The 27,859-nt window shown below is 45.5% G+C and overlaps 1 protein-coding gene across 2 annotated transcripts; it reads left to right on the top strand.

The window, feature by feature from the left end:
• The first annotated feature begins 88 nt into the window (after positions 1-88).
• LOC119433177 (lysosomal Pro-X carboxypeptidase-like) lies at positions 89-26,176 on the top strand. 2 transcript variants are annotated; one of them, XM_049658878.1, is made up of 11 exons: positions 89-140; positions 2,269-2,329; positions 8,347-8,472; positions 10,408-10,548; positions 11,714-11,815; positions 12,650-12,831; positions 17,411-17,568; positions 20,149-20,318; positions 21,924-22,076; positions 23,853-24,040; positions 25,842-26,176. In XM_049658878.1, exons 3-11 carry the CDS (start codon positions 8,356-8,358, stop codon positions 26,029-26,031), a joined length of 1,401 nt encoding a protein of 466 aa, XP_049514835.1. In that variant the 5' UTR covers positions 89-140; positions 2,269-2,329; positions 8,347-8,355; the 3' UTR covers positions 26,032-26,176. The 2 variants fall into 2 exon arrangements, with proteins under 2 accessions (XP_049514835.1, XP_049514836.1); XM_049658879.1 differs by lacking the exon at positions 2,269-2,329 and having other exon boundaries at positions 96-140.
• The last annotated feature ends 1,683 nt before the right edge of the window (positions 26,177-27,859 follow it).

Raw genomic sequence — 27,859 nt, 5'->3', positions numbered from 1 at the left:
CATGAAGTCAAAAAAGTAACCAAAGTGCATAAAAAAATCGAGTCACTATCATCATGAAGATCGAAGCCACTACGAGAAAACAGAAGAAGAAGAAACAGAAGTGGTGGTACCATCGTGCGCGCGTTGGACGACATGGCCAGGTAAGCGATCACAGGAAATTACGTAGGTTATCCTGTTGCGCCTTCAGAAATATAGCATAATTGTGCACGAACACACAGCGACAGTTTATTTTCTTTAAATTAGCAACTTCGCCCGAAGGCGAAGCATTGAGCGTTGCGCCGATGGCGTGTCAGAACGCTGGTGCGATCAACAGCACTGCGAACGCTGCTGCTCATCGACCAGCTTACAGTTATTCACACGCAAAGCGGGCCTCCATTCAACTGGCGCATGCAAACGCTTGTAGGTGGCCTGCGTGGCAGCGGAAACGCCAATCTGTAGCCCCGTGCTAAAGTTTCGAACGTTGGGAATATAGGGGACGCTTATTTTTTCGGGCACCTTCCGCGCAGCCAAATGCGTTAGTAGGAGGAAGGGGACAAAGTTGTTGAAAGGTTAGTGGGGAATTTTGTGCCGTTGCACCGTTGACTGCCTTGTCCTAGGAGGACAACTGCACTAATCCTTGTGCAGGCGGAGAAGTTTCAGCATGACGTAGAACAAAATGCTTTGCAAGAAAGTACGAACGAGGTGCCTCTTCTGTGTGTACAGCACTGCACGTCATTGCCTACCTGTGCACAACGTCTGAATGCGATTTTTGCTGGCACACGTCGGAAGGCGTGCCTGAACTGCCTGGTACAAATAGTTGGTTCGTCCACGCGAATAAGCAACCATTGGTAATAGGGCAAACCTTCTTGAGATCGGTTGTCTCCTGGGATGGAAAATCAATTATTTCCTTCATTTGCTACACTTATAAATCATATTGGCTCTTGCCTGCCCTGAACCATATAGATAATCAAATCGCGGTAATTTTACTACTTATCGCAAAATAATCAAGAACACTAACTTATATCTTACGGCTATATAATTATAGGATGAACGGAAAAAACTGAGGCGGCAATACTGCGATGCGCGCGGAATGAAAGAAAGCCTTGGTGCTCCAATACGACACGTAGTTAAAATTAATTGCGCGATCCCTGCAAGCATGGTAGCCGTCTGTAGCCCCACATTGCTTTACGACGTTAAACAAGACCAGTCTTTCTGCAATCTTTTGTTATTGTCATTTTTTAGAGGAGTTACGGAATAAAAGTGGTCTCTGCACTCGTACATGGTGAGCCGACAAAACACCGATTTGCTCTACATGTAACACTGTGAGGTTGTGTATTTGTCTGGTTCACTCGTGAGTGTGTAAATCTTTTTATAAGGTTTTTAAACAGAATGTTCATTTTTAAGTTTACGGAATTTTTAGAAATCGCCTGTGGCAGGTAGCATAATTCTTATCATTGAACTGGGTTACTCGGTGAGGCGGGATTAGTAGCATGAGAAATCGAAACTCTCGATAGGAAAACCACGCAAAAGAAAAAAAAAAAAAGACGACAGATAAGAAGGGAGACACACACCAGCACTGGTGTGTGTCTCCATTATTGTCTGTCGTGTTTTATTGCGCTGTTCCCCTATCGAGTATGTACCGACTAGCCCAAGCCTCTACAGTGTTGAAATCGAAACACATATTCAACTAATTAACAAAAATTACTAATTCTTAGTTATTTACTTAACGATACCTCTTGCAATTTACGAATTGTAGCCTGTGAGCTTGTCAGGGGTATCCACTTGGAATGAATTTCCAGAATGACACCAGTTTGGAGATATGCGCCATCAAACTCACTGTAAAAATGCATTGTTGTTCCACTTACTTTTTAGCAAAATGCTGTTTTATACATTGAAGCACAAAAGTAAATGGAACGCCCATGTATTTCGTCCCACACTTTGGGAAATATCTCGAAACTGGTGTCATCCCAGAAATTCATTTCAAGTGGGTGCGTCTTGCAAACTTACCGGCTACAATTCGTAAATTGCAATATGTGTTTTAAAGGAATTACCAAAAAGTTCATTAGTCAATTTTTGTTAATTAGTTGAATATGTGTTTGGATTTCTTGTGCTACTAATCTCCGCCTCTTCGAATAAGCCAGCTCAACGATAAGAATTATGCTAAGTGCCACAGGCGATTTTTAAAAATTCCGTAAAGCTTAATTTTGAACAACAGGTATATGTACTCGTATATAAAGGCACTACGAGACACGAACATATTGCCCTAAACGTTTGTTTCATGTTGATCAGGTAAATTCGAGAAGTGGACCGTGAATTCGGTGGGAATCGGCATTTGCCTTGCGGCATAAAGGTAAGAAAAACCTGTGCTTGCTGTTCTGCTGTTTTCTTATTCTAGGCCTGCTGGGTGACTATCAAGAAAGAACATTCCAGAAAGCTTTCTGACATAACAAGTCCGGTAATATTGACCACAGGCACTCCGCGTAGACGTATATTTCCCGCGGAGCAGCTCAGGAAGATTCGTGCTCCACTCACTGAACCCTCGAACCGTAGGTGGCACGAATAGGAAATGTTTCGTTCCATTGCCGTACCTGTACCGTCATCAGGGAACTAAACAGTTGATGACTTCGCTAAGAGACCGTCGAACGAGCTCAACAACAAAAACCCTTACATGCGCGACGAGAGATGAGCTTCGAGTCCAACAAAACGCAGGAAAGCCAACGTGCCCCAGCTAAAGACGCATAGCATGAATGAAAAGATACAGCGTACCGCGACTATACGTAGCATGACAACCGCCCGAGACAAATAGGTAGCAAACGAAAGAAATGGATTTTAGTTCGCAACACTTATCAAAGAAGCGTGCAATGTACTGCTCGTTCTTGTAGTCAGACTGAACCGTAGCTTCGCTCTTTGAGCGCAGCTCGTAGCCGTCCGTTCGTGCGGCGAGCGTCGGCGTAACCGACCGAACGAGCACAACAACGAAGGACGAAAATGCAACGCGGAGCGCAGCGGGGAATGAAAGGCGGCGATAGCGAGGAGAAGGGTATGGCGAATGCGTGAGAAGAAAAGCGCAGTGCCGCACAAGATGTGCTCTGCGACGATCGCTACGAGATGACGCCAGAGTACCGCGCGTCGTCTGTTCACTTCTTTATCTTTCTTCGGTCACTTCTTTTCGCCGGCTAACAAATGTTAAACGTTATCTCTCGATGCACCACGCGCCTGCATGTATCGAAGTTTCTCGAATGTTATCGACAGTTCCATCCGTTGGCTGTTGTCCGCAAAGCTTTTTGTAATCTTATTGTATGCGCGGCGCGAATCGTGTAGTACTTACTGAAAGCCACGCGGGGCACCAGTGATTACACCGGAAGTTTCGACGAGTCATGTATAAAAGCCGACCTGCTTGACCCGCAGATCAGATTTCCGACGATCGCAGACTCTGCTCGCCGCTATCGTTGTGCCTGAGTGTTACTTGTTTTCCTGGGCACAAGTTTGTCCAATGAAAAGTTAAATGGCTAACTCCCATTTTTGACACTGCGTCTTTCTTACTGCCACTGCCACGCGACAATAAAATCATAAAACAATAGTATCAGCAGGTGGCGGACAGTGAGGCTAGTTTCGGTATTGGCAATAAAGCGTCGCCTTGACACTGGTAGCCAATGGGAAATTCTGTAACTTTTGCATATTTGGCTTTATCTTTGCAAGCTACAAAGCAATAATCTAAAGTGATGCAGTTATCTGTAGAAATAAAATGTGTTTTTGACTAGTTTCTTTTTACAGCGAAGCTGTTAACGGCTCACTCTTCGATGGACCCGTCCGGCAATAGAAAAAAAAAGTTGTCGCAGTTTCACCTGAAAGGCGAAGCATCAATTGCGATAGCAAATTTGTAGAGAGCTATACGGAGTAATGATATTAGCTTTATCAGCTGTATAAACTTGGACATGCAGCAGCACCGGCAACACGCAGAACTGTTGTCGACGCCGTCGGCGTTTTGTCCGCGTTCGCTCAAAATGCGTGCGGCGTTGGTGACTGTTGCCGGAGCCTCTGATATAAATAGGCACTTGATGCCGCAGCTAAACGTCGCCTCCCTTCCCTCCCCCTCCCCCACGGCCTCTCGCGCGTCGGAAGAAGGCGCGTTTGCTCTACATATATGGTGATTGTAAAGGAGGAAAGAGACGCCTACTTCTGCAGCCCTTAAGGGAGCACGGCGCAGATCGCGCGTTTGTTCTCCGCCGTGCGTTCATTCCCCGTAAAAGCGCGCGCCCCTCGCGCTCTTTCACTCGCACATACAGCGTTCGGCGCGCGCTGAGCCGTGCTCCCTCAAGGGCTGCAGAAGATAGCGCCAACCTTTCCCTTTCCCTCAAGAACCACTTATCATCGGCGCTGAGCCGTGCTCCCTCAAGGGCTGCAGAAGATAGCGCCAACCTTTCCCTTTCCCTCAAGAACCACTTATCATCATCATCATCGGCGCCGATTTCATCTCCATTGACGTCATACGGAACCTCACGGCGACGACGACGGCGACGCCGACGGCAGAAATCTGCTTTTGAGTGTCCATATAGTTGCTATCGCAATAAAAAGCTATCATGGGCCGTATGTGCGAGTGAAAGCGCACGATGGTGATGATGATAAGTGGTCCTTGAGGGAAAGGGAAAGGTTGGCGCTATCTTCTGCAGCCCTTGAGGGAGCACGGCTCAGCGCCAACGCACGAGGGCCAGGGACGCGCGCTTTTGCAGGGAGCGAACGCACGGCGGAGAGCAAACGCGACTCATGTGCGAGTGAAAGCGCGTAAAGGCGAGGGACGCGCGCTTTCGCTGGGAGCGAACGCACGGCGGAGAGCAAACGCGACTTCCCAGTGGAAGGGTAGCGGCGGGCGAGGAGGGCATCGAGGCACCCTAGACTGTGCGTCTAGGGTGCCTCGCGCCGCAGACTACACTGCGGCGCATGCGCGCAGCCCTACCGGCCTCTGCCGCCTGTGCCGCAGACTCTCTCTGGGCTCTCGCTCGCCTCTCCCCTAACAGTGTCGACAACGGCGTGTAGCCGTTCCGTCACGTAGCCAGCGTTTGGACAGCGGTTGTGTGCGGTCGCATAAACAACGCGCACAACTGTTGTCGATGGCGGCGGTATTTTGCCCGCGTTCGCACCGAACGCGCGCGGCGTTGGTGACAGTGTTTATAAAGAACGTGCCAACCTTTGCCGTACACCCTATGTCGGTGTACCGTAGCGACCATAAGACCATTGTCCCTGTGGTCATTATCTAAATGAAAACCACCGGATCACTCTCATTCATTAATAGTTCAAATAACCAATTACACCATCACATCTTAATACTCCTAATTGGAAATACATAATTACCACCATAGTACAGCTTCGCTGGTCTTCTATCTCCACCGCAGTGGATGGGCTGACAGTTTTTAGTATGCTATATCTTTCTTTAGTCACTTCGGTTGTTGCGCCAACGGGCGGCGCTTTCGCTCTTATCGCGTCGGCTGCCATTCCGTTCCGTCTGCTCCTGCCGCTCTCTGCTCCTCTGCATACGTGCGCGCCTTTGCCTTCTACGTGTGCGCTGCAGGATTTTGTTTCTGTGTCGGTCAGTGGCTCCAGCGATGCACGAAAAACAGAAGGAAGGCCATAAGACGTCCCGCGCGGCTCTGTGGTTGACGAGCACGGGAAGCTAAAGCAGGGCCACTTTTTTCCCGCTTCCAACGAGAATGAAAGGTAAGCACGCTCTTTATGCAGTTGTTATAGCGAATAGCCGCTAACCTTATCGAAACGGCTGTAACACGAAAGGAAGGTTATTCCATACGCGATACATTTCTCTGTGGTGCGTAAACACGTTTACACACCACATATAGGTAACTTGTAAATACAAGTTACCTATCGACAGCAACTTTTGAGACGAGTGAGTGTGAGCTGACCCGTTGACGGAAATTGCTTTTCGTTATATCTCGGCGACTGCTTGTTCGCTTTATGGAATAAACTGATAACTTCGCTGAAGATCCTTGAATGCTTTCTGCACGGACGAAGGGGTTAAGTTAGCGACCTGCCTGTTCTTCATTAGACATTGTAAGTCATCTAGAGCTTCACAAGGGGCGGAAACCAATTGAAGAAGTGCTCCGCTAGTGTAGAAATCACTGCAAGCGCCGTTTTCTTCACGTTTCTGCTACGGCGCCGGGTGAATTTTACGTTACGCAACGAAATGTGTCGCGAAAAAAAAGAGAAAAAAAAGGAAAACACCTGTTTTGTTCAGAAAGAACGAATTGACCTTAGGGTCAAGTCGCGCTGGCGCGCAACGCGTACTAAGGTGCTCTCGTCAGCGCTGAGCGAGCCACGCGCTCCGGTGTTCCCGCAAAATATTGCCCCCCCCCCCCGCCCCCCTGTGCAAAACAAATTCTTCTAGAGTAGGAAATTCTCATAGACCGCTGACCAGTGGCTTACAAATTTTGGAAGATCGTCTTCCAGAAATAGGCATTCTGCAGCACTAGGAAGACAAGGAGTATACAAAAAGGTTGAACAAACTAATCCGACAGTGCCTTATTGACAAGTGAATAGGAAATTATATGATCAATATAATCTAGCTGTAAGAAACTGATCAGTGTTTTCTGACAGCTGTTGGAAGGCAGCATTACCAAACCGGTCATTTCAATATAGTAGCATTAAAAATGAGAATTTGGGTCGTAAAATTTTTGTGCCATAATTTTAGCATATGTCCCACAACAAAATACAATAAGAGTTGACGTACGTGAATTGAAAGCACTGTTTTGCGGAAAGAGTGCTGAAATTAGTTCCTGCAATTTCGTTGTGTGTAAGCATAACCCGTATTACTTCCATTTTTTCCAGACCACAGTTCCAGCACGGACAACTCCACCTCGTCTGTGTTTGGGTACGCGAAATGTGCTGCCTTCAGTCTTTCAACCGGTCTGGCTAAATAATATTTTTTTGTAAGAGTAATCACTGATAACTGCTGCGACTAACGATTTGCGTTGGTGGGATTGTCTCATGCGAAGTCAAAAAACATGACTTTTGCTATTCCGAAATTGTAAGAAGCTTTATGTATATGCGCCTATAGAATGTGCATTTTGTACTGTAGATGCGAGGTACTCAGGTCTGCAATATTATTTTGTATATTGTATATCTTGCTGTACAAAAGTTGCTAATAAAATTGCAAAATAAAGCACATTTCACTGCTTCTTATTCTCCTGCCGAAACGCAGCAGCCACGCGCTATGGCTTGCTGGCTCACGTATCATAATGGAATAGGGTAAAATTTTAGCAAGAACAGATGTGCTGCTGGCGCTTATTCAATACCATGAACCACACACACAAAAAGAAATTGTCATCACAAAAAACATTTGGCTGAATATGACAGCTGTTAGAATAATGCAGACTGTAGCAGCAAACGGAACTGGTGCTAGTTTCCTCTTGCGTCTGCCGAGAGTCTCGCAAACTCGTCGAGGGCATTGCCGATAAGCGAGATGGCCGTCTCCCTCTTGCGCATCAACAAAAACGTTGCCATGCAGGCTTCATTTTTTTTTCTCAGAACCATGGTCTACCAATCACCAGGGGAGAAGCTGGTGCTCGTGATGCAATTCCCGTTTACCTGGGGGGTATACCAGCTGACATAGCTGTGGTGTCAGCCAGTTCGTTCTCAACAGTGAGTGACGCAACCAGTGTAAGTGCATCGTCCGCCGCATCTGCTAAACGAGCTGCCCGAGCAAAGGCTCAGCGCCGCCGCCGAGAGGACCCTGTCATTCAGAACCAACTTCTTTCCTAAAATATACCGCGAATTCAACACACATAAACAGCAGCACTGAAAATTTGCATTAGGGAGTATCGTAATCGGCAGTGAATTTTTTTTTTTTTTTTGCTTGTCGCCTGCAACGCGGTCCTCATCGGCCGCGTGAGAGCTGCTTATCAAGCTGGCTGCTCAATATCACATTTCGACGGCACGCGCGGCTCTGTAGTTGTGCTAGCAGCCTAGAAAAGAGGAGGAGGGAATAAACACTAGCGAAGGCCTGGTATGGAAAGGGTGAGGAGCAGAGGTAGAGAGTACGGCGTTGTGCTGCGTGCACTGAGGGCGAGTTGGTTGGCGGCATCGATAGTTAAGGGAACCGAGCAAACGTATCGGCGAATGCCCCAGATTTGGCACTCCTGTATATCTTACTCCGTGGTCCAAACGGTGATCACTTTCGAGCGATGTCAATTAGAACGGCTGGATGATTAACTTTGTTAATGAGCACGTTTAGGGCAGCATAAATTTTATGAAATGGGCACACAGCACCAAAAACATAAGCTAATTCGAAGTTCAGCGTTGCAAATAAAACCAAACAGAGACTGACAAATGAAACATTATCGCTCGCGATTTTTTTTTCAGATTTCGAAAATGACAAGCCTGCGGGTGGCCGCGGCGATGGGGTTATTGACCTTCATATTGGCTCCACTCGACGTGGCCGCCCAGCCGAGAGCGCTTCCTTACAAACTCTACAACTTCACTACGAAGGTATGTCCAGTACGAGAGCGCGACGGTGGGCTGAGCTTCAACATAATGCCATAGCGAAAAAGGTCAACACTGAAAAACCACTGGAATGGGTTCGGACGTGGGTAATAAGTGAAGGAAACACTAAGGTATGATGGTAGAAGTCATATTAATGGGCATGACTCAGCGAAAATGACAATGACTCCGCGAAAAAAGATTAATACTTAAAAACCACTGAAATGGGTTCAGACGTGGGCACTACGTGAAGGAAACACTAAAGGATTGTGGTAGAAATCATAGTCACGACCATGACTCTGCAAAAATGATAATAACTCAGAAAAAATATTAGCACTCACAAACCAAAGGAATGGGTTCGGATGTGGTACTAAGTGAAGGAAAAGGCTAAAGGTTGATGGTCGAAGTCATAATCATGAGCATGACTGAGGCTTTCGCCTTAAGGTATCTTAGGTGTAGCTAAAGGGATGCTGAGGACTCATGACATGAATGTCATGACATGACCCGCCGTGGTTGCTCAGTGGCTATGGTGTTGGGCTGCTGAGGACGAGGTCGCGGGATCGAATCCTGGCAACGGCGGCCGCATTTCGATGGGGGCGAAATGCGAAAACACCCGTGTACTTAGATTTAGGTGCACGTTAAAGGACCCCAGGTGGTCTAAATTTCTGGAGTCCCCCACTACGGCGTGCCTCATAATCAGAGCGTGGTTTTGGCACGTAAAACCCCATAATTTAATTTATTGTCATGACATGCGTGTCATGCAGGTCGTGAAAGAGCCGCCTACGTCTTGGTGCTCTCATGATCGTTTCGTTAACTTGGTAGGCTCGCCACACACTGCTTCGCATAACATCGATTCCCACAGGTCGTGGGATCTGCCGGCTTTTTTTTTTCACTTTCTCTTCGATGACACCTGTTTACACTTTGAATTGCCCTGTACCTCATGGCCAACATTATTACCATAGTTTGATTTGTAGCGCTCTCTGGTGAATCTTCGAGGAACAAAATGCATGCTGTGATGCTTAATACGGCAGGGAAACCTCGCTACAGCGTCGGTGCATGATTTCAGGGTGGGGATATTTCAGGAAACCTTGCCGTGACCTAATATGGCCTTGACATAGAAGAACAAGAACGCTGCCTGACCTACAATTGTCTATCTTAATTATTTTAATAAAAGAAAGACGACATGTCGTTTTGCGCACGGACGTTGATAGCGCTCGCGGAGAGTGCATCATCATTAGAAGCAAGACAAGTTCGCTAACAACGTCAATTTACCAATCAATGGGTTTAGCATTTTACCCAATAAGGGAGGTAAACCATACGTGTAGGAATTTTAATAGGTTCGGTAAATGATAAATTAGAGTCCGCTTGTTATACCATGTTCTGGGTGCAGTAATGTTGGGGTGATGTATGCGTCGAGCCTCTATGCCTTGGACACTTTCTTGTGTGTTCAGTAAATAAATTACATTCCTAGGGCCGATTTATAACACGATTTCAATCTATACGACTGTTGCGCCAAGAGAATACTGCAAGTATGCTAAACGTTTGACAAAGTCACTTGCGGGGAAATTATAGAGAATATTTACTTGGTAGTGGATAGTACTTTCCTGAACTGACGCAATTTAGATATAGTTGTGACGCCTTTATTACACGACCTAATATAGGGGCAGCGAGTAGACTCTATCATCATGTTCTGGACAAAAAATGTGCATGCGTGGGAGGACATGGAGCTTGCTTAAAGAAATGGAGCTTGCTTAAAGAAATATCGCAGCTCAAGGTCACAACTTCAATGAAATACACATGGAGACATAGGAAAAATAACACAAAAACACAGTGTTATAGACACATACCTCTAGACATATAGAAATGCAGATTCAGAGACAAAAATGCAGACAAAAAATTCATACACACTCAAAGTGCGACGCTGCTCCTGGTTTCCTGTTTCAGATTGACCACTTCTCGTACGGCAACAACGCCACGTTCCAGATGAGGTACATCATGGCGGATAAGTATTGGGACAAAATGAACGGGCCAATCTTCTTCTACCCAGGAAACGAGATGAGAATTGAACCCTTTGTGTACAGCACGGTACGTTTTGGCGAGAGTATAGAAAAAGTTGGGGAAAAGTTGCGCATGTGTTAGCTCCGCTCATGTTTGAAAACGCAAGATCAAGCTCATTTATTGAAACACTTAGGCATCACTAATCAGTGGCAAAGCTTCACGAAGAGGGCGTATTAAGATCGACGACTCACGAAACTACAGCGCCTGAAACCAGGATAAATGCGAGGTGTATGCGAACTTATACAGAGGGATCGGAGGGACCCGGCTGCTTTAACCGAAGACCGAGCTTTTTTATGCAATAATAATCACAAGCGAAATATAATGAGGCTTCCTTATCATCCATTTCTTTTGTAGCTTCATGCTACAGTCGGGTGGTTGACAATTAATTTTCCCTGCGAGATTTGGTTTATTTCACCACATCAGTACATCAGTACAGAACAGAATGTAGTTAAGCGGTGAAGATAGCTTGAAAAAAAAAAAGCTGCATTTTAGCAGCTTGACTATTACTGCCACCCCCTGGTTACTTTGTCGTGAACTTTCCTCCACCTTACACGTTTCCACAGAACTGATTTTACATCTGCAGTGTCCCTCTGATTTGAGTTGTCGATTAATACGGCCCAGCGCTGGCATCTACTAGCCTCCTGGTTAGCTCATATGGTAGAGGTGGCAGACCCGGAAAGGCGTTCGTTCGGTGTTCGATACCCTGGACCAAGACGAGTTATTCTTCAAATGCGAGGCTTTCATTATGGAAAACCCATAGGAGCTTCCTTTCTTGTTTGTGCTACAAGCCGGGTGGATTAAAATTCTCTTTCAACGTCTTGCGGTGGGTTGGCATATTTATGCTGCATCATGGATATTTGTTATTTTGTGGTATCAGAAACGCGCTTCACAATGGCCTCTCACAGTCTGTGAGGGCACAAAGGCCTATGCAAAATTTGTCTCGGCTATCTCGAAAACTGGTGCCCGGAATATGACTAAACCACCTACCATACTGATTCGAACGCATCGGACATCAAGTCTATACGAGTATATGCGTTAGGGAATCGCTTCCTAGTTAGTTTTGAGAGGGATTGAAAGCGACGTGCAATATAATGTACGAAGGGTCTAAGGAGCTTAAGGATAGCTCAGAATAATGCATTTCCAGAAGCGTCGCTTCATAACACAACCTCTTTCTCGCCTATGCTGACCTCAGGGCATCATGTGGGAATGGGCTCCGCGATTCAAGGCTCTTCTGGTGTTCGCCGAGCATCGCTACCACGGCCTGTCTCTGCCCTTCGGAAAGGACTCGTTTAAGGTAAGTGAAATGGCTTTAGTGCGCTGAAAGGTCAAGATGAAGGCCCAATGAACACGATGACAAGGGGCATTTATGGCCAATACTTAACTTGAATTTCAACATCGTTTCGCTCGCGTTTCTCACATTTTTGAAGAGTGACTGCGACGCTGTTTAGGTTCTCTCACTCGGTTTACCCCAAGACCAGCACATCGAACATGATTAGTAACGGTTAGTTATAAATTCTTCACGCGGGCAGGGCACGGTAGTTGTATCTCAGATATCCTCAGAATCAAAAGTTTGGTCCTGAGGATATCTTGCTTTGTATTGTTAAAATGACATGTTATTCCTAGTGAGGATGAGTAGCTTAGAATGTGTATTTTCTAATTTGTAGGCGCAACAATGTGAAATTAAGTGTTCCTGTCATACATAGCACAAATAATATAGTATATACAGTACAGCATAAAGCGGTATCACGCGTCCAAGGTGAGCCAACACAACCGCTGACAACAGTGGTGGGTGCTGTTACTACTGCAGAAACGTGTACACTGGCATCAGCGCCGATTATCCTCTCAAAATACACGCTCAACGCAGAAGTGCTCTCCTCGGAAACGTATTTAGTCAGCAGGACAAGGTTTTACGTGAGATGAGACGAAGGAAACACACAGACGAAGCACTAAACTCACAACTAAGGTTCATTGGAGGAAATGAAACACTTATTTGTGCACCATAACTGCACACCACCGTAATCTGTTGACCGTAACTGAAGGTGATACCTAAATTTCTATTGTGGTAAATGATGACCATACCGTCTTGTGCACCTTGAAACGACTTATACGACTTATCCTGCTTTTATAGGATCTGGAGCACCTAGGGTACCTCTCCAGTGAGCAGGCCATGGCTGACTATGTTGATCTGTTGACATGGATCAAAGGAAACCTTCCAGGAGCCAAGGAAAGCAAAGTGGTCACTTTTGGCGGCTCTTACGGTGCCATGCTAGCTGCGTGGATGCGGATGAAGTATCCCCACGTCGTCACGGCGTAGGTGCCTCTTCGATTGTGCGTTACTGATGTCGTAGGATATGACTGGCTGAGTTGTACCTCTCGAAGGCATGCATATATTGTCATGTGACAGTCTTGTAACTACGCCCTTAACTCTACTGCTTTGGGGACATAATTGACTGAGTCATTCTTCTCTTTTCAAGTCTACATAGTGTCGTATGATGACCTTGTGACAACAACCTCATATGCAGGTGAACCTACGTTTACTGCACTGTGAAAAAAGAACCCATACTAGTTCCTAAACGTCGATTAACGTTTGACTTATTCGATAACCAGAAGACGTTTTTTTTTTCTGATGTGCTACCTGACCAGACGAGTTTTCGTCAAACTTTTGACTATGCGAACTGTGGAAATACGCGGGGACAAAGCTTCGTAACCAAGAGACGACGAACTTGGGATTAAGGAACCCATGGAAGTTCCGAAATGTCGATTCACTAATGACTTGGTCAATTACCAGATGTCTTAGTCTCTTTACTAGTGCCATATATAATAGTCGCCCAGGCCCCATGAGGCCAAATACGTCTGCTGGTGCCAGCACACCTTATGAACCGTCTTTCAGGACAGAAAAACAAACTTCAATCTTCGGACGCCCTAGTAGCCCGACTAAGATCCTGTAAGATCCATTGTCATTGCAGAAAAAACTTCATCGTGAAGAAGATTAAAGTTTAGATAAGATAGGCTTCTACACGAAAATAAGTTATTCGAAGGAATATAGAAAGGTTAGCCTGAGCTAGCGCACTTTAACCTGCTATTCTTCACGGGGGAACGGGGACGTAAAGGTGTGATGAGAGATGGCAATGACACAGAAGAGGGATGCGCTACGGTAAAGGCCAGTTCACCATTCTGATGATTATAAAAAAATTCCAAGGATGTCAGTGGGCCTCTTCGATTAACCATCTCTGACCGTCCCGGACTGCCCGAAGGAGTGCTTTCAGCCAATGAGCGTTGCGTGTGCAGCTTCTCGGACAGTCCGGAACTGTCAGAGACGGATAATCGAAGAGGCCCAGTGTCAAAGGTATTCCCAGAAGCCACGGGGTTAAAGAGCTTGGCTGGAGTCATACATTCAAATGTAGTTTGACAAAAAAAGGCGCAAAGGAGAGTCTCGTATGGGGGCTTCTTCTGCGTGAGCAGCATAGTTGCCACGGAAAGACTTCACAATACTAATTTAAGAGCTGCGATAAACTGCTCCGGTATACGGTGAGGACCTGCACGGCGCTTTTAACGACCGGAGTCTGGTGACCGCAGGTGATAACGTGCATTGATTCTAGCAGGTGCTTCAGCATTCATATTTCAGCGTGTTCTCAATATTTCGATCTCTTTGCTTGGCTATAGAGCTTTTCATCGGGCGAGGAGGAAAGGGCGCGCGGCGTACCACACCTCCTCTCTTTCTTGCGTGAGCTGGCGTGGCGCTGCGCTGCTTGAATGTGTTGCCGTCGCGTGCTGCGGGACAATTTCAAGATGTTTTTGTTCATTTTTCGCGAAATTTACGTGATGTCAGTTCATACAAGGTTCATACAAGTTCATACAAGAACCACCGTGTAGCCTTTCGGTGCGGGGGCAACTACACCATGCGGACATTTCTCAATTTCTCTTGGCGGCGCAAACATGTGACGCGTATCATCAGCTGCGGTGTGTGTACTATGTGTATTGAACTATTTTGGCTGTATCGGTTTTGACTCGGCGAATACCAGCGGTGTCTGTGAATTGCCAGCGTGAGTGGAAAAAATCTTCGCACTATCTCATCGCTTGGCGTGGGAGCTAAAACATAAGAGTGCATGCTCGTGTGCGGCCAACCCAATGCAACCCCGAAACATCTAAGCGCCAGTCGTTATAAAATATTTGTGTCCGCCACCGGCATCATTCTTGAGCATTTCATGTCCAGTAAACGTGAAACTACTATGCTATGTCTACGTTATCCCTCTGTATGAGGCAGATGGCGTTGCTCAGCACAGCGATCACTGCGGTTGGTAAACCAGCATGATACATATACAGGGTGATAATGTTTATACTTGGGGAATTACTAAAAACAGCCTGTGGCAGACAACATAATTCTAGTGCTTGAGCTGGATTATTCAAAGAGGCAGATATTACTTTTACGAGAATTCGAAACACCTATTGGAGATATGCGCCATCAAAACTGTCGTAAAAATGCACTGTTGTTCCACTTACCTTTTTAACAAAACTCTCTTTTATGCATGGAAGCACGAATCTAACTAGAAACGCCAATGTATTTCGTTCCACACTTTGGGAAATAATATCTCGGAACTGGTGTCATCCTGGAAATTAATTTCAAACGAATATATCCTACAAGCTCAACGGCTACAATTCGCAAATTGAAATATGGGCCGTAATGTAATTAAGCTAATGAGTAAATATTGGTTGATTAGTTGGAAATGTGCTTCTATTTCCCGTGCTAGGAATGTCCGCCTTTTCGGATAATCCAGCTCAAGGACAAGAATTAGGGTAACTGCCACATGCCACTAAAAAAATGTCATAAAACTTCCATAAAACTCAAAATCGACCACCCCGTATAAGCTTTGTGCCTCGGCATCGCCGTTTTATCCTGTAAAGCAGGAATATCGTAAGGGCATCGCATAAAAAGAATCCAACGGAAATTTGTAGGGACAAAATTTCTGTAATACGCGTGAGTGCGTCGTAGAGAACGGGACGAACAAACCCTACCCCCACGCACCCCCCCTCCCCACCCCCCACCTTACCCCCCTCAAAAAGAAAAAAAAAAGGAAAAGGAAAGCTAGCGCCACAATAATACCTCGTATGATCATGTCGCATGCTTGGACCATGTGCTAGATAGAACAAACATTTCTATAACCCAGCATATACCACTGCTTCGGACGTTCGTGCAGTCCGCAGACGGTCGCTCGACTACTAGACAATTGTAGCTCACACTGTATATCTTATGCTGTTATTACTAACCAAAACTATTTTATTAGTGGGCTGGAACCTAGTCCAACAAACGAAGTAGTCGCGCAATCTATGTACAGACAGCACTTTGAACGACTGTCAGAGTAAACAGCACAACGTATTCCTCAGCAGAATGGTGTTGCGCCTAAACCGCCGCTTAGAACTACAGGGAGAATGCTGCAGTGAGGTCACATTAGTGAAACGAATTTTCAGAAATACGTAACTGATCTCCGACGCAGATTGTAGGCTCAAACACCGGCGTACACATCGCGCTGGGTGCTCCGTCCGCCTCAACATGCGTAAATCGCTGCAGCATGTGTCACGCAACCATTTTACACGTAGCAGACGCCACGTCATACTAAATAGACCACGAGACGCGAAAACGACCACCAGAAACTGCCGCCATCGCTCGCCCAAGCCAGCGTGCCTATACTGCCCATAGATACCGCCACCGCGTGCGCATGGCGGCGCCCACGAAAAAAAAAAAAAAAGAACGGTCTATAGTGTTGCTGTATTTATTCACCCTATCATTCGCTCCTTGACGTAGCGAATCACTACGACGCGGGGTCATGCCCATGAGTCTAGAGTGAAGCAGAGGCCCCTCCATGTCTGTAGCAGCCGGAGGCGACGAATATTAGCCCCGTGCTTTCACCGACCCCAAATTCGCAGTATAAGAGCGGTCAGTGTCCTCGATGCAGACACAGGCAGATGTAGTCATGGTGCCTGTACCCCACTATTTTGTACTGGCGCCTAACGGCACATGTAACTCTTTACAGACAGGTTTGACATCAGGCAATGGCGGCCATATTTGGCTGAGGTTAGAATGCAAGAACTACTGTGTACCTAGCTTTGACTGCTGTTTAAAGGGACACTAAAGCATAACAATAAATCAACTTAGACTGATAAAGTATTCTTCGAAACCTCTGCTTTCGTTAATTACACTGCAATATGTCAGTTATTAGAAAAGAAAATGTAGCTCAAAGTAAATTATTTTGAATTTCGCGCGGAAACCCCAACGTCAGCACTTCAGTGTGACGTCACGACTTCTAAAGTAATTTTTCGTATTTGAGCCACATTGGCTGAGTAAAAGTTCGTGATACTTGCCATATTCAGCCTCGGGCTCCTTTAGAACACAATGTAGTGAATATTTACCGCTAAATGATTAACTGAGACCTAGAAGACGCTGTCAAAATTCATGATGTCACGGTGAGCTGGTGCGGGAACTTCAAAAGTGGCGTCGCCACTCGCCTTCTGTGTTTTTCGTTTCTTTCTGGATTACCAAGCGGATTCTGGCAGTAAGAGTGGTGTTTTCGGTATTGTGGAAGGTTAATCTACTGATGCAGAAGAAATCATTGTTCCCCTTAGTGTCCCTCAAAGAACCTGAGGTGGGGGAATTATTACGAAGGCCTCCACTGCACGCGAGTAGCGCCTGTGTTTAGCTGAAATTTTAAACGTTTTGAATAATTATCCTCTATCACATTTGACATAGAGAGAACCCCGGTAAGCACTCGTCCTGCTGTATGTCACTTTCGGGCTGTGTGCGCTGCTCCACACATTTTAATTACTATTCTGTTATCTGGCTAATTCTACGCACGAAAGCGGTCACTTGGCCAACGTCTTTGTTGTCCTTTCCCAGTGCTCTCGCCAGCAGCGCCCCCTTCAGGATGTTTCCCGGTCTCGGCTCCTGTGACCGGTACTACATAGGCGTGACGCAGGCATTCGAGAAGTCGTCATCGGGATGCCGGACGGTCGTGTCCAACACCTGGCCCGTACTCGACAAGCTCGGATCAACACGTGAGACCTTTGATCATGTTTAAATAATGCCCGCCAGTAGCCTTTTGTCGACTGCAATACTGGAAACATCAGCATGAAAACTTGTACATGATGTCATCAAAGAACCCACCATTTCCACGCACATGTATGCACTAAAAATTTCGACGGGAACTTCACCGCACGCTGGAGAAAATTATCCTGGGGTAACTCCGTGCTGGGGTATAGCTCCGTGCTGGAGTAACTCAGTTTTCGACTGCTCTCGCATTTCTCTAAGGAGTACGCTTACTTCGCTTGTGCCCAATCTGCATAAACGTGTTCGATTCGTTTGAGGGTAGGGGCGCTGAGGCACGAGAAGTACGAGAAGTTGAAGAAATTTTGTTAGTAACAGAAAAAACAGTTACTCCGGCGTAAAGAAATTTGTATCGTGAATGTGTACACTTTCTGGTGCTCTTTAGCCAAACTTGGCCATTGCGCCATAAAACCTTATATATCATCGTATACACTTTCTGTATTTTCACCGACTCTCGACAATTCATTCTTGCACTTTTCGAGATAGCTCGTTAGGCTTAGTGGGAAAACCTGAGAATCTCGGAACACCTACGCCCTGGCCGGAAAAAATCTTGCAATATCTTTTATAACAAATACTTGGTGGCTAAGGCTAGGATGCAGCTTTCGTTCTATGTAAATACATTTTCACGTAGATTTAGGAACCCGTGCTTAGGGCTAGTGACTACGTCTGAGTCGCACTTTTTCCTGCCTCACCAAGGACTCTCGAAATGATGGGTTACAAAGGGAGCGCTGTTGGTGGCTACAGTCAAAAACCTGTTTGTGGATACTTTTCGAGCGACTATTAGCACTATGCAAATTACAAAGAGCGAACAAAAATGTACGTATGAGCGCTGAAATCCTGCCCATTAGCGAAATTACACGACATATGATCTCAATTGGAGTAATAAATATAGGACACAGACCCGCTTGAAGTTGAATAACTATGTCGCCCCACTAGGCCATGTAATACCTCCGACACGCTCCCAGGTCTCTCTGGGAAACAATACATCGCTGCCCATATTGGATCTTGGTTTTAGCGCTCATCTTAATTCGACGAGCAGCTCAAGCCAGCATACGCAAGTATAGTGACGTTCAAAGAAGCACCAAAGAGAAAATTAGTTGAGCTGTATTAGTACATTACCGTTCTACAAAGCTACTCTTACCGATAGAGAGAGCTTGATATGCCAGAAAAAAAAAAAAACCCAGAAACAAATAACGTGGGGCAACGCCACTGCCGCCAAGTTTCTGCACTAGCTCGTCGTGACGTCATAGATTTCGAAGGCGTCAGCTCAGGCCTAGTTAATCTTTTTGAAGAACTACATTAAAAACAAAACAGAAGAGTGTATTTATCAAGTTTTAACAACGTCTACAGTGCCACAATAGCCCAAACATGAAAAAATGCTTTTGAAATCCGTGAGATAATTAACAGTCGTAGAACAATAAATGTCGCTAGAGCCAGCGTGTCGACGAGGGGACTTGTCTACGTCAGGACAGCACCGTAGCGCTCTTGTAGAAATGTTAAATTTAGTGACGTTCCACGTTATACCAATGTTAATCACTTCAAGCCTTCATATTCCCGTGAAACCGCTCTCTTGTTTCAAAATTCGTGATGTCACACTGATGAACTTGTGCCGGGGTACCAGTGCAAAATTAAAAAAAAAATGGAAATGAAGCTTTGACTTGCCCTGTCTTCGATTATCAACACACACCCGCCAAACAGGTGACAAGAGAGTATTGAAATACCTATTTATCGGCCATAACTAATTTTTCTCAACAGTGTCCCTTGAAAGGCCGTGGATGTACGAAGCTAAGCCCAATGGAAATCAGACGGCCGCTAGGCCTGTTCATTTGCATTAAAGGCGGGGAGCGCGACAAGTGAGACTCAGCGAAAACAACATGTTTGCAAACGCTCACATCTTCTTGAGAACAAAACCATTGCTTGAGAGCCTTCCGGAGACTTATTCCAACAGAGCTTCTAAGGCCTTGTATTGTCTAAGACGATTGTCACCATTTTTGATAAAAATTTGTGGCTGACTGCTGCTGCGTCAAAGTGCGTTCTCGGCTACGACTTTGCCGTTCTTTTTACCTTTAACTTGCATTTGCATTCCCACATTCCATTCTTATCAATGCAATATTAACTTTCTTGAAGTTTCTTTGAAGCATACTTAAATATGCCTCAATTCTAGAGTATACGCTCCAACCAGCCTAACTTCCTTCTCGAAATTTTGTTTCTGTATTTTTTTCACTTTTAACGGTCTGGTCTAGGTGAATTTGATTTTTATTCTGTCAGTGTTTACCTCGCGATACTTTGGTGTTCCGGATTACTAAGTTGCTTCAATTTTCAATAATATTTCTGCCCCAGATGCTCAGGTGGGTGAAAGGAAAGGACCACACTGATGAGTGCTTTGAGCGGTTCGATGCTCAACAGTCACTCCATCGTTAATCATACCTGTAAAGGAACACGACCCATCTTAACAATATTTTAACAGTCCCATCACATTCTTCACCTCTCATTCCATGCCCTGTGTGTTTTGTACGTGGTGGGTACCACAGCGGAGGGCTGTAAGACGCTGCAGGCAAAGTTTCGCACTTGCCACACCCTGGAACCCAGCAATTACCCTGAATTCCGCGACTGGATCCGAGACACGTACTCGATACTGGCCATCATCAACTACCCGTTCCCCGCAAGCTTCCTCGGACCCATACCAGCTCATCCTGTCAAGGTAATTGTACTGCATTCTGACAGGGTTTGCAGTTTTCCTGCGCATTCTCTTAGAGCTCAGATATATTTACAATAGCCAATGCTGCGTCCCTCATGGAGAGGTTAAGTGACAAGGTGTGCTTTCTAATTCAGTGATTGATTTATTAAATGACTGATGTGCTTTAACGTCCAAAGTAACAAAAGGGTTGTCAGAGGCGTTAAACTTAAGGGCTCCGGACTGAGTTTGACCGAAAGGAGTTCTTTAACGTTGACAGAAAGTTTGGTACTAGATATGTAACGTATCACTGCTTGTCACCGGGATAGCTGGTTCAGATTTACGATGGTATGATAGTGCGTGAAACAATGTGAAATAAGACCAGGAGAAGAAATATCTTTCCTGTCCTGGCCTTACTTCAGTTTGCGTCTCGTCTTATTGCACAATAACCTCGGCACTAAAGTTGATTGTGTCCTGAAATAACTACATATATAGTTCAATGGTTGAATTTGGTGACATCGAACTGCGCACCTTTTTCTGCCATGAAATTAGTATGCTTGCCTCTTTGAGCAATCAAGCTTCAGAAATGGGATGTCGTGTAATTTAACATGGGTGGCTTTTGTTCATGTATAAACGTTTGCTGTGTCCCCGTTCGTTTTCTGCTGGTAAGCGGTCAATAGCTGCTGTTACAATAGCAACAAGACATATCTCTCTAAGACAACGACAGACTATCTATGAAATCTTTCAGGGCGCATTTTTCATGTCATGTGATTGCGCAAGTTGTCTTTCGTCTGTCGTCCAATAACCACTCAGAAAAAGTTGTGCAACATGGCTTACGAAATGCGGGGACAAATGCACCTCACTGCGTTCGCGTGAAATATATACAAAAATAACAAAATACCATGCATTCTGCTTCTTCAACACTTTACCCATCGAATGCTTTGTATGGAAGAAAATCCTGCAAGCAAATCGCATGATACTAACTCAAAAAGAACGGAAATAAACAACATGACTGCTGCTTTTTTGTATCAGACTGAAGCGTTTATTAATGAGCACTATGGCGTGTCTGCACAGGCATGTATTGTGCACGCAGGCTCCATCTGACAAACTTTGAACATGCAATGCAGCCAAAGTTATGGGTTGCGTCAGCCAACGCGAAGCGAGAACCAGAAAAGTGCTGCTCCATTAACCCCTTGTGATCGCCCTCCGCACGACGCCGGCTGAATGGAAACGTCATGGAAAGATTAGCAGAGCTCAATGTGCTAGCACTCTCCTGTTCTCCTGGACGATGCAGCTGGCCCTCGTTGCTGATTGGCTGGCACGCGCATTAACCTTCTTCGCACTGCACGGAATTACTAGAACATGACGTGAGTGGGCCGAGTCTGAAGCCGACCTGACACAGCCTGACCCGACCACGTTTACATGCATCTCGCCAAAGCAAGTTCACAGTCGAATTGACTGAAATTGTCTCGAAACTTACTCAGCCTGATCCGCTAGTGTTTAACGAACGTGCCCGACAAGCTAGCTCGACCTGACTCTATAGGGTTCACGTAGACGTAGCTATTCAGAGCACCGGATTACGCGTATTGGTGATTTTATTTTCATTTTTTGGTACTGCCGTGCACCTTGCAGGCGACTTGCAATATCTTGCGCAGCGGGGCTAAAACTGAAGAAAGCACGGTGGATGCAGTCGCCAAAGTGATGAACATGATGTACAACGGCACCGGGAAAAGCCAGTGCACCAACGTTTACCTCATTGCAAATATGCATGCCTACCAGTTCCAGGTAAGTGGCATTTGACACCGAAATGCACACACGCCAATGCTCTGTGCACAACATTTCGTTTGGAGAGCACATTCATTTAAGAAATTAAAATTTAGGTACCGGAAGGGTTAAATTCCAAAGATTACGGTGGCGAGGGTGCCCAAAGACCGCCGCGGCCATGCCAAGGATGCTACTGGCAAAGCTTCATCAGTAGACCTATCAATTATTTCAAATGATTATTGATTCAGGGATAATACTTCAAATTCAACTGATTTTCGGACTAATTCAGAAAACTAAAAAGAAAATAGCTACTTTTTAATTATGATGATTTTTCTTGGTGCATAAACGATGTTGAGCAACGTTAGGGTGCGCTTATCATGGTGTACGTACCGCCTGTTGCTGATGACATTGTTTTCTTTGGCATGCCGTAACTGCTTAAGTTAATTTACAACACTGGTCCAGAACTCTGGCATTGGTGTTCTTAGAGTCCGTGCAACCATGACAGTTTCCTTTGTGGGAATGAACAATGAATAAAAAATGGTTAAAGGAAGGTTAAATCCCAGAATAGTGAATCCCACAAAGCTCGAATTGGTCAGAAATGAGTAATACCGAAGCAATCGTGACAAAGCTACAAAGCTTGTAGGTTCCTAATTTTCTTACTGACAGCCTTTACACACCGCCTTAGCAGACGACGCGTGAAGCAGATGACGGTTGCACATGGTGGTTAGCGGATGTGACGTAAATCCACGCACATTGCCTCAGATTTACAGCTCGCAGAGGCCATGTCCACAAGCGGCGCTAGTTCGCAATGTCTCGTGCTCTGCGTCATTTCAGGAGAGCGGTAATAGGGGCGCTTTCTTCAGTTGGCGCATGCGCTCTTCAGTTGGCACATGCGGTTTTATCTACTTTCTGAAGCTACACTTTCTAGCGCGGTATAATTTTTTATTTGCTCTTGGCCTTTAAGACAGAAAGCAGAATTCTACCAATTGTAGGGAACAAAATTATGATTTCGATCTAGGGCCTCGAATTTTTCGCGCATGTTGCCGTGAAATGACAAGTTAAAAACAAAAAACAAAAAAACAAAAACAGAAACAAAAATGCAGCAATACCTTGAAGCACATAGTGTAAATATCGGTAACTCCGCAATAACAATATATACCGCTGTTCTGCAATTTGCATCCGTTAGCGCATCTGTACTGGACAAATTCGGTATATGAGCTTACAGCTTACGTGAGCGTTTTGCAGTGCTTATAATAGTTTTGCAGAAATTCCTACTCGCAAATTAGTTATATATGTCATAGTGGCGTACAATGCATCAATTTTGCCCGCTTTAGATGTCTGAATAGCTGCAGCTAACAAAATTGTGATACTGTTCTTTGTTGGCGAGTAACAAAGCTTTAAACTTTACCTTTCAGTCTTTGTTTTGATTATGTTCCAGTACGCAAGTACGTTAGCTAAAAAAGAGCGAAGGCCTCAATAAAAAAAAATTTGAACGTTTGTCCTATTGTTTTTTGCGACTACTACATGGTGCTCACTGTGATGTTTGTTTGACTGCCCCCCCCCCCCCCCCCTCTTTTTCCCATCTTATGTAAGATCCAACTGAGGGCCTTCAAGGGTACCCTGAATAAACAAATAATAAATGAGTACTGTCTAGAGATTACATTTTCCTTTTAAATGCAACAGACCTCATCTAATTTGAAGCTGCTGTTGATGCCGAGCAAAAAACAAATTCTCCGTTCCCGTGTACTGAGATAGGAGCTCCCCAATGTAAAAGCTTTCTCTGAACCCTCTGCGCAGGAGTGTACCGAGCTCATCCACCCGAAGTGTGGTGACGGCGTCAAGGACATGTTCTACCCTCAAGAGTGGAATCCCGAGAAATTTGCTGAACGGTGCCGAAAAAGGTTCGGGGTTACGCCCGAATTCGACGGGATGCGCAAAAAGTACCCGATCCCAGACTTCGAGATGGCGTCCCAGATTTTCTTCAGGTATACGTTATATCCGCCAGTGCACAGAGATTGCCGTTCACATACAAATAAAGAAAAAAAAAGTCTGTTCCTAAAATGCCTCGCGTCGAACATGACATGGTACTCCGGAATAGCTTAAGCCTTTCTTTTTTTAGAGAAAAAGAAAACAAAATGAAAAGTCCCAAAATTATATCGCTTGTATGTAAGTACATGGTTCGCGAGCAGCCTGACACGAAAGAGGCAACTTCGGGAGGCGGTGTGGCCAACTTCGGGAGGCATTTACTTTAATAAGTAAATGTACGACACAATAGAACTTCGCAAGAAACGAAGCTGGGCCCATTTCTTACTGTGCTCTTGTCCGCGATACCGATCACTGTCCACAGCAAGTTAATCAAACAAAATTTCTGTTTTTCTGCTTGAAAAGTGGTGGCAGTTGCGAGGGCATAGCCGCTTTTAACAGCGAAGCTGTTTAAGCCAGCTGTAATTTGTGGTTCATGGTTCGTATCAAGAAACTGCCGCGCCGTAGCCAAACTTGCCCGTTTTTTATACTGGTTCTTACTATCGAGTCGCGACTAGTGCGTTACAAATGCAAAAAAAAATTTATATTTAAATAACATGGTGAGTACCGGAAAGCGACGTTCCCATGTAGTTGGATAATGTAATCGTATCCTCATGAATATTATAATAAAAACGCTTTTCTTTGCCAGAACAAAGAAGTTGCAGTTTCGCCCGAAAGGTGAAGCATCAATTGCAATAGCAAAATTACTAGTAGAGTATACGGAGTAAGGATAGTAGTTTTATGGGCTGCATATACTTGGACACATTCGCTTACTAACTGAATTAACAAGCTGGCGTAAGCGCTCAAGCAAACATGAATAGATCACACTCGATGACCGCAGAGAAGCACTGTCAAAATGCTAGGCGTGAGCTAGCGCTGCGGGAGCAGTGACCGAAGGTTCGTATGATCTATTGCTTCAACGGAAACTGAGCGGCGAAAGCACAGCGCATACAAAGGTCGCAGCCGTGTGGAGATCGCTTTCAACATACGGTGCGCGTGATAGATATCAGCCGCAGAAAGTACAAGTACGATGTTCCTGGCAGAGTAGAAGCCGCGCACCCTTCCTCCCGCGCGGCCTTCCCGCTTTCCTCCTTTCACGTGGGAGATTGAATCGCCAGTTCCCCTTGCGCCCGGTCGCAAGATACGCATTTAGTGCCAAATCTAAACGAGTCTCCCCTCCCTCTCTCCCATACCCCCACGGCCTTTCGCATGACCGGAGACGTCGTGTTTGCTCTCCGCCGTGCGTTCGCTCTCCGTGAAAGCACGCGTCCCCCGCGCGCTTTCACTCGCACATACGAAATGCGGCGCGCGGCGACGAGTTTATCGCCATTGGACTTTATACGGAACCTCACGGCGACCACGACGGCGACGGCAGGAATGTGCTTGGAGTGTCCATATAATTGCTATCATAATAAAAAGATCAAGCCATAACAACGCGTGGTGAATTTCCATGTTGACGATGCATCCTGGATTTCCACGTCTTTTCACCGTATTCTGAGTGAACTTCAGGGGTGTTATCTCGTTGTCGGTGACAACAAAAAAAGTCGATCAAATAAATGTAAATTTTCTCAAATGCTGGAATGCACGGGTATGACTAAACCATTTCCAAGCGCTTAACACAAGCGTTTGCCGTCATGTGCGGAATGTATAGTTTACGGTGTCGCTTTCGAGTTAACCTTAAAAATTAGGATTGAGATGATCGTGCAATAAAATGTACAAGTCGTCTCAGGAGGATTACCATACTTTTTTTTTTTCACATCGCAGTGACGGCGACATGGATCCATGGGTTGTGCACAGCTTGAAAAAGGCTCCCACGAGGGAAACCAAGTACCTACTCATCAAGGGCGCCGCTCATCACGTGGACCTACAATTCTCGCACCGCGATGAGCTTCGATCCTACAGGAATGCCAGGGAGGCCGAAAGACAGGCTATCGCCGGTTGGATAAACGCGTGATGTTGAGGACCGCGCTAGACTTCAGCGCTTGTGCGCAGGCACAGGTCCTACGGCCAAACCGATTCATAGAAAAAATTTGATTGACTGCTCGCGCAAAAATTGAGGCAATATATCGCAGCATGAGGCCAATAAATGGATAGAAGCCGCCCCCGCAAATTTCCTGATTCGTTTATTTCAATTGCACGGCAGGCAGCTACGCTGCCCAAGCAGGATCTTAGCAGGATCAAGCAGGATATCTCTGCCGGGAGGGGGGGGGGGGGGGGACAGCTACGCAATGCACCCCAAAGGGTGCAACTGTTTTTAGAGTGTACAGCGGACATTGGTAGGCCCTTTTCGAAGAATGAGACATTGGTATACTATACAACATACGCAGGTAGAAAAATGCATAGCTCTACACTTCCACAAAAAATGGTAGTTTATAAAAGCCACCTTCTAGGAAAGTACAGGCAGATGCAACCATTATATCTAATTTCGCCGTGACTACCATCTTTTTTTTGGAGCAAGAAAATACCTTTAACAATTAAGACCTGTTTTAAAGCGATAAGCTGATAAAAGACCTTGCTTATGCCACCGTATATGCAATGGTTGAAGCTGTAGTGACCACAACGTGTCAAACTCACAATGCATGTAGATAATTTGATGAAATTTCGTGAAAATTTCTGATGGGGTATTTTGGCGCTTGTGGACTGCAGCTCCACGCCCATCGACGAAATCCATTCGTAACTCAAAAGACTAGCCGGCGGCCTCAGTCAGTGCCTGTGGTCGAAGCAATTCTGGATCATGGCAACTGACAATATATTTGGAACATGGAGTGGGCCGTTCGGTGGATCATGTCGGCCGTAAATCAGATAGATAGAAGTCTATGAAGGAATATGCATTGAAAAAGAAAATATTTGTGGTTAACGGGCTAAAACCACGATATGATTATGAGGCGCGCCGTAGGGGAGGACTCCGTATTAATTTTGACTACCTGGAGTTCTTTAGCGCGCACACGGAATCAGAATGATTACGAAGGGGAGGCAAGCGCAGGAGTGGACAACACAGATGCAATTATAAGCTGATTCACGGGTGCAGAGAGAGCAAAATGTGAGATCACAGCATATAGCGCAGTGCTTTACAGGTTTGTGCTTTGTTGCTTGACAACATTTTACACTTTACATTCATGAACCGGCTAATCTCACACAGAGTGCAAATAAAGCATTATTCTCAAGCCCTGCGTGTGCTTCGTTTTGTTTCCTAACAATGATTCTTAATTGCCCACTACAGGACACCGGTCGAGAAGCAGGCGAAGTGTTTGATTTTGGTTATTATCTTATCAAAAACTTCAAATATTAGAGTGTGACTGAGAGAAAAAACAAAGGCGGCACAGCCATTCCTTGGAGTTGATTGGCGACGTTAGTGCGATTAAATACCCATCCCATGATGGGTCTGTAACTGGTAATACGTTTTATATGTTATGATAAATATTATTAACGCTATTGGCATTCTTTGGGAACTTCACCCAGTTTACGGTATTTCCCTAACTATGTATGTACGTCCATGCCTAACCTCTTTCCCGCCAACTTTGGTCACCGGGTAGTCTATGGTCAAATGGTTAGAGCATCGAGCCTTTGTGTTGAGGGAACCAGATTCAAAACCAACCGCTGGACCAACTTGGGTAAATGGGCATGTAACACTGGTGTATGGAGCTCTTCGATCAACCACTCTGATGCCAACTTGAGTCGCCGAATATGTGCTACTAGATATGTGCTGCTCTTTATTCAACTTCATTGACGCCAACCTTGGTGACGGGGTGTGTGCCACTGTGTCACATGTGTCGCTCTTCAAT

The sequence above is a fragment of the Dermacentor silvarum genome, chromosome 11 (assembly GCF_013339745.2).
Source record: "Dermacentor silvarum isolate Dsil-2018 chromosome 11, BIME_Dsil_1.4, whole genome shotgun sequence".
Taxonomy (NCBI): domain Eukaryota; kingdom Metazoa; phylum Arthropoda; class Arachnida; order Ixodida; family Ixodidae; genus Dermacentor; species Dermacentor silvarum.
This window is presented reverse-complemented; position numbering and strand designations above follow the sequence as displayed.

Excerpts from the sequence above, each read along its gene's own strand:
- LOC119433177 (XM_049658878.1), top strand. The coding sequence starts at position 8,356 with ATGACAAGCCTGCGGGTGGCCGCGGCGATGGGGTTATTGACCTTCATA. Across the intron at positions 10,549-11,713 it reads AACCCTTTGTGTACAGCACG|GGCATCATGTGGGAATGGGC; the intron begins GTACGTTTTGGC and ends TGCTGACCTCAG. Across the intron at positions 20,319-21,923 it reads TACCAGCTCATCCTGTCAAG|GCGACTTGCAATATCTTGCG; the intron begins GTAATTGTACTG and ends TGCACCTTGCAG.